The 7,372-nt window shown below is 39.6% G+C and overlaps 1 protein-coding gene across 1 annotated transcript; it reads right to left on the bottom strand.

Moving 5' to 3' along the window:
• Window positions 1-1,320: 1,320 nt before the first annotated feature.
• Window positions 1,321-7,326, bottom strand: tbc1d20 (TBC1 domain family, member 20). The gene is made up of 8 exons (XM_042404033.1): window positions 6,810-7,326; window positions 6,371-6,556; window positions 6,107-6,187; window positions 4,571-4,757; window positions 4,320-4,421; window positions 3,440-3,581; window positions 2,672-2,850; window positions 1,321-2,526 (listed from the first exon to the last, which is right to left on the bottom strand). Exons 1-8 carry the CDS (start codon window positions 6,865-6,867, stop codon window positions 2,274-2,276), a joined length of 1,188 nt encoding a protein of 395 aa, XP_042259967.1. The 5' UTR covers window positions 6,868-7,326; the 3' UTR covers window positions 1,321-2,273.
• Window positions 7,327-7,372: the final 46 nt, after the last annotated feature.

Below are 7,372 nucleotides of genomic sequence, written 5' to 3' on the forward strand. Positions count from 1 at the left end.
ATGAAAATAAATGAAAACCACTGAGTGCAGATACATGGTGCAATACAATACTGCTGAACAACTATACTCTCAGGCACCTCGGAGCGTCCTTGGACATGTTCTAGGTCACTTTATTTTTATAAATTTGTAGATCTCTTACCAGCTGGATCAGTGTTTCACTACCAAGGCAATAAACATATCAACCTTAATAGAGAGGTGCAATATCTTAAAGGTGCAGTGTGTAGGATTTAGTGGCATCCAGCAGTGAGGTTGCAGACTGCCATCAACTGAATTCCCCTCCCTCTCCTGTTCCAATTGTGTAGGAGAACCTACAGTGACTGTGAAACTTGCGAAAAACATGAAAGGCCCTCTCTAGATCCAGTGTTTAGTTCCTCTGTTCTGGGCAACCGTAGAAACATGGCGGCCTCCATGGATGAGGACCAGCTCTCTATGTAGATATGATGGGCGCATTATAAGATAAAAAAGATTCTTAGTCTTAGGTCCTTATACACTAACTCAAACATACTTATGAATATTACATTCCATTTCTGCCAAGTCCGTTCCCCTAGATGCCACCAAATTCTACACACTGCACCTTTAAGTTGATCAGTTGCTGTGTTATCCAATGTAGGTGACCTAGATGTCAGTCAATAATTTAGAAAAAAAAATGTATTTGTAAAGTAAAAGATATAATGATTACAGCCAATCCAAATTGACTACCTCAGCATGAAGTACTCTGACAAGCTATTTGCCATGTATTTTCTGTTAAGACCCCAGTATTCAGGTGAGTGCCACACCACTGAAACCTATGCAAACCCATATGACTTAAAATATAATTGAATAAAAATGACTGGAACATTGGAATGAGCTGGACTGCCTCTGAAATGCATTTTACACTCATAGCAATCCAATTTACTATATGGCATGTATTCAAATTAAGCTAAACCTGTGTTTAAAACAAAAATGTTAGCATTATTTTGAAGGCTCAGGCGCTTTTTCTGATAGGAGCACCCTTCCAGTACAACTGAGAAAAGTGCCTATCAAGCTCATTTTAAAGTGATTTTGCAAAACTACAGTCAGTGCAAACTGGGTCCCCCACTGTGCCAAACCAAAGACTATAATATCACGCCATTTTACTTGCTGTTTCTTATATTTCTTATATTTTACCAGGCATTAAGTGAGCGAGTGTGTTGCTGAACTACGTGGAGATTAAATCTCCCACTCCAGACAAAGTGAGGCAGATAACATACTCTAATCTTTTGGGGCCATGAAACACAGACATGTTTTAAGGTTGTGTAACCAAACAATTAAGTGAATTTACATGTGGTTGTTTTTTTTTTACTTTCTGGACTGAATAAGCTTTATACCATTCAGGGGCCTAATCTTCAAATTTACATTTTGATATACATAATGAAGCAGCTACAGTATGTTTAACTTGATAACACCATGACCATTATCTTACAGATAAATTTAATCAACCCTGACCCGAGCCTGCTAAAACTTAAGGGAAGCAACTTTTGACATGTTTTAAAGATACTGGGTCACAGAGACATTTTTTTTTTCTTGACTAAAAAAAAAAAGCTTATTCAAACAACTTTAAGGGACAAAGTGACTTAAGAACATAATAAAATGACGGCCTTTAAAACTGCCTGTGTGTCATGACCATGTCTTTACAGCTACTTACATACCTATAAACAGTGAATCTTACAGAAAGAGGATTCTAACAATCCTCTATTTGGTCTCAGTCCAGATATCAAATAGCTAAGAAATGGGTTGCGACCAAACACACACTCACTCTCACTCACACACACACACACATTCACACCAACTCTCTTAATTGGCAGCAGTATCAAGTGTAGCGAATCCACCAAGCTTTCATTAATCTCTATGAGAATAACTGAATATCAGATTTTCCTAATACCAAATATAAATAAACTTTAATAATGACACCACCGATAATAGTTCTTAGAAATACAGTCTTTTCATTATAACAGGATGGATTCTTCATTTCCTAACACCAGCAGGTATAGCTGTTATACTGGTGCATGTTCTTCAGGAGTCATAAAAACAGTCCTTAGCTGAGGCCTAAGAAGCCCCACATAGGATGTTAAGACGCATCCTAGAAGACAAAGGAGGAGCGTTAACTGCTTCAGTTTAGAGCATACACTCCAGACAGTGTTATCGACTGCAGGGTTCACGGTGTATTTCAGTAAAGGGGTCTTGGAAACAGACCCAACAGGTAGATTCAGTCAAAGACATAAGTTGGAGCGTGAAGGGGTTAAAGGAGGAGCAGTTCAAGGAAACAGGTCCAGTTTGGGGGCCCACTCTAGGGCAGTGTTGACCACAGCGAGAGCTGCTGCCCCTAAAGCCACCGTCAGACCCATGACTGCCAAACGAACAAACCGACGTGCTGCCGAAGGTTGGGCCACTGCCACTACTGAGCTCTCCAGCGCAGCCTGTTTCTGTCTGCGTCGACGACGGAGAACAGAGTCTGGTCGCTGCTGAGTTGATGCAAGGTCAAAGTCCTTAAAGGTAGAGGATGCCATGCTTTGGAGGAAAAGGAAAGATACACAAAGAAACCAAGAGAGACAGAAAATGAAAGTGTGAGGCTTTGGAGTTGTTGAGAAGTAGAAGAAATATGAATATTTTGTATGTAATTAACGCAGGTAGTATCTGTAAAGAAGATAAGTACTTGTCATGTGAGGCAGCCTCTCTAGCCAGTTCAGAGGGTGGGAACTGGACAAAGAGGTCTCCTGCTCGGCTGATGAGAGTCTCATATGGCAGATCCTGGGGAATCTGAGACAGCAGGTGATGGACCATGGCCATATCACATTCACACTCCAACACCTCCTCTTCTCTGTACAGTACGATCTGCAACACAAGTACCAGTGATGCATACGGGCACATTTGTTATACTTCGTCAGTAACTGATGGCTATTTCTCACCACATATCTGAGGATTTACAATACCATGACTGAGATGATCAGGTTAGCCAAACTTGATTTGATGTTACGGTTTTATACAGTTGCAGTGATTGACCAATCAATCAGCCATGGATAGTAAAAGTTCAATGAATGTTGAACTGCTACATGAAAAAATAAATAAAATACAGAACATACTTATATCTACCTTTACCTTTCTAAATGCAAAATATGTTTTCACATTCTAGCAACTTAAACTATGTCTTGACTCTTGCACCTGGGCATAATATTAATAATTATAATACACAATATCCTTAAGCTATCATAAAGCCTCTTGCACAGTGAAAATACTATCCAAGGTATGCAAGGCCTTGAATAAAATGACACATTCTCAAAAGGGCAAGTGTCTTGGATGTGATAAATGTAGCTCATACAAATGTTCTAGCCTATAATTGATTTAATAGTCTAAATTCAAAGCTGAGTTTATAAGCCAATCCCTTTGAAGTGCAAATTAGAAGTGCTCATTCCAGAGAACTCACCACAGCAGCAAAGTAGATGGGCATCAATGGATGGCAGGCCAGGAAAAAGTCATACAACCGTACAACATGGCGGAAGTCTGACAGGACATGGCCAAACCAGGTGATCAGCCAACTGAGTGCGAAGACTGTACCCACCTCAGCCCTGACAATCAATACATGACAGAAAACGTTCATCAGCATACAAAACTGTACTGTGTCCTCATGCACAACATAGCACTGAATGTTGGAAATTTTTAGAAATGTGAATTATTAGGGAGATACAGTATGGACAGCAACTGTCATGTTAACTCTTGAAGTGGAGGACTTTAATGATCTGTGTCCTCAAGTCTTTACAGACCTGACTCGAGCTGTCATAATAGGATCAATATGCTTTACGTGCACAGTAATCCCTCACTCTGTGACTCAAAACATTACCATCATCTTTTGATTGAGGCATGCTGAGGTTTAACATTAGCTTTTGTTAAGGAAGATATGATTTATGTGTGTCGAAGAGGTGGAAGATACAGCCAATAATCTAATTAACATGATATATTATGGAATTTCTCATTGCTGAGAGACTGAAAATCCACAGTTGTGTATGTCTGATGGCAAAGCCTGCAGGCATGCATCCTTCTTTTCTTTAAAAAGTTATGATGACATTGTTGAATGTCACAAATTTCCATAATTCTTATAAACTTTTTCTCATTTGGCATTTGGCATTGAATGTCCAAGTTTATGGTACTGATGCAGTAGAGTAGAAACAGCTTACATTAGCTACAATCATACACAACCATTCTGTTACCCTTTAACACTATTGATTAATATAAATATATTATATAAATAAAATAAATTCTTTTTTTTCTGAAGTTTCCCTATTGTAACTACAACAGCAGAGTCTTACTGTTGCATGAAGTCATGCACCTCAGGGTTGACCCTCTCAATGATAGGCATCAAGTAGTTAAGAATGTGTTTTGTGTTGTCCATGGTGGGATCCATGAAGTCCCTGCGAAGGAGTGCACAATAGACCATTATTGAAGGATGGAGGGCAGGGAGGGAGAGGGCATTTTTTTCTGACATGTGGGCACATAACAGAGAAAGAAAAACTCAGAGAATGTAGAAGGGTAAAGAAGCAGTGACCTATTCGATAGGTACCTGAGGTGATGCGTGGAGAGCTTTTCCACAAGAGCAGTTGCTAGGCGTTCTCCCAGGACCAGCAGAAAGGTCACAACAATGTCATGGTATCCTTGGTAATAGTGCAGCTGGGGATTACGTTTCAGAACTCGAAGGATGATGTCAATTAGCTCCTCCTGGAGACCTTCCCGCTGCTCATCTGGCATACCTGTACAAGTCCACCCAATATAAAATAAATACACTTATTAACCGCTTGTTTTGGGTATACCACTACATCAACAACCCTGAAAATATGAAATGTCAGAAGTGCACCAATAACAATTATAGCCCAACCAATACTTGATATTTGAGGATATTTAAGGGTTTAAAAATCTGCTAACAATATATCAATCACCAGTATTTTTAACCTTAATACAAACAAACAATCTTAATATGGATCCCTTAGATTTGTTTATTTGGTTTTTTTTTAATAATATATTTTTAATTGTGTCAACAAACATACTGAGCAGGACATCTTACAGTGTAAAAATAATCTTGTTATTGCTCTCCAGTAAACAAACTATGTAACAGTGACAGAGTTTCTAAATGACCTCTAACCTAGTTTGGAAATGTCTTATCGGACAACGTGAACCTTCACCAATATATCTACAATAAGCTGATATTTTTCCTCCAACCAGGAAAGTATTTTTGGTACAGCTCCTTCAAGTCTAGTCTTAAATCAACAGAATTTGATTTGGCAATCTGAGAATTAAAACCAGTGAGATGGACAGGCAGAGATTCCAGCAGTGCAGACTGCAGAGAAAACAATATGGCTTCACCCCTAAAAAACCCTTCTGGGAATGTGTCTGTGTGCCAGCAAAAGCAATACGAACAGCAAGTAGTGGCAAGGCTGTTTCCACACTTCATTGCTCTGTAGAATAATGAATGTAGAATTCTTACGGTGAATGTTATTTAGTCATGTGCAGAGGCAAATGACAGATAGATAGATAGATAGATAGATAGATGTTTTATTGTCACTGCATGTTCAACACAACAAAACTTGGTTTGGCTGCAATCCACTTAGCAGCATATATAAATACATAGAAAATATAAAGAATAACATAATAATAGTCATAATCATATATTTTTTTGTTGCTGTTGTTTATTTAAATCTTAAGTGTCTCATTTCACTCATGTCAAAAAATGTTGCATTTGGCATTTGTGTTGAACTCAGTGTACCAACACTAATTGGGAACAAATTTAAAATGACACCTAATTCACTGCTGAGCAAAAGTGTTGTTTTCCCTCTGATTCAATAATAGTATAGAAAATCCCTTGATTTACAAATTCTAAGTGACAATATGCTACATTTAACACATTGATTTTTAAGTTAAAATCACTAGATTTGGTGTGTAGTCTGTAGAACACACATACACTGGTGCTCCACAGTGTATGTGTGTTCATCTGTGGGTTTATCAGTGTTTCTGTGGGATGTACACACAGCAGTGTTTCATGCAACAACACAGCTGACAGCAGGGTATATATATGAGTCAAACTGAGTGGTTTATAAGTACTCACCAGGCGGGAACCTTCGTAGGGAACGCTGGACATCCAGCAACACCTGGTTGTAGTCCTTGTTATTCTCCCGCTCTACTGTTTCTGGACAACACATGCCATCATCATCATCCTTACAATGAGTCAAATATGTGGTAAAGTGTGCACCTGCTAAGACTGTGTGAGTTAATATTTATCTTGCATAGTGGGAAAGGGGAGGCATGGTCATTGGCATGAAGATATTTAGCCTTTATTGCTCTGTTGGTGCATATGTTGCTAACATGATACCTGGTTCCTGATCCAAGAAGTTTGGGGCAACGTTGAGAAGCTGAGGCCACACTTGACAGCGAATCTCATCAGTCAGTAGACCCCCTTCACTGATGGCCATCCTCCTCAGAGCTGCTACATCCACTGGACTCGCACTCAGGGCCTGTGTGATTTCCGCAGTTTTTCTTTTTCGTTTGGTGTCCCAGTCTGACACACAGAAAACACAATAAAAATCTAGTCAACAATCTTGTTAGCCTGTGTTGACTTTCATCTTGCAACAGCTCATTTTGCATCCAGATCACACACTTACGGATGTTGTGGAAGACAGCTCCAGCAACAGACACAAGAGGTCATAATTTTTTCGCATTAAAAATAAACCAACTGAAGACTGTCCTTTCTGCTGAAATGTCCCAAACATATGGCAACTCAGAATGAAGACAGCTAACTTAGTCACACTTACCATTACACTGTTTTCCATTCACTGGTGACGAGGCACCAGAACTTCTAGATTTCTTCATTTTTTTTACTCCTCTTCTTAACGTGTCCTTGCTAAATAACCTTACTTGCCATCCTTCTTTGTTTGGCTAACGTCGATGTAGCCCTTCGTGACTCCCAACTACAGGCTAGCTGTTTAATTAGCAAGGCCAGATACAAACACGGCCCGATAGTTAGCTACTCAGTGTTAGCTAGTTATCAAGCTAACACTGCTCTGCCCTGGGTCCGAAATTGATATTTTCATCAACTCAGCCATCATTTGGCGGACAACTGACAAACTGGTTAACACTTAATAAACCCCGCTTGATAGTAATACGGTGAGACTGATGAAACGGCTACATGTTTACGTTGGCTGAAGCGACCAATAGGGTTCATCAGCTTTAGCTAACCTCCCTACTCAGACTGGATGATGACGTAGTAGCGTCACGCGATGACGTGTCAAGGAGGAGGCGATGTTCTTCTTCTTCTTCCTTGGGTTTTAACGGCAGTTTGCATCCTAAATGTTGCACTACTGCCATCCTCTGGAGT

Source organism: Thunnus maccoyii, chromosome 3 (genome assembly GCF_910596095.1).
Source record: "Thunnus maccoyii chromosome 3, fThuMac1.1, whole genome shotgun sequence".
NCBI lineage: Eukaryota > Metazoa > Chordata > Actinopteri > Scombriformes > Scombridae > Thunnus > Thunnus maccoyii.

What these genes read in the sequence shown, in the direction of transcription:
- tbc1d20 (XM_042404033.1), bottom strand. Translation starts at nt 6,867, where the DNA reads ATGAAGAAATCTAGAAGTTCTGGTGCCTCGTCACCAGTGAATGGAAAA. An exon ending in CTCTCCACGCATCACCTCAG is followed by an intron (nt 4,422 to 4,570) that starts GTACCTATCGAA and finishes ACTCCTTCGCAG; the next exon opens with GGACTTCATGGATCCCACCA. An exon ending in GAGGCTGCCTCACATGACAA is followed by an intron (nt 2,527 to 2,671) that starts GTACTTATCTTC and finishes TTTCCTCCAAAG; the next exon opens with CATGGCATCCTCTACCTTTA.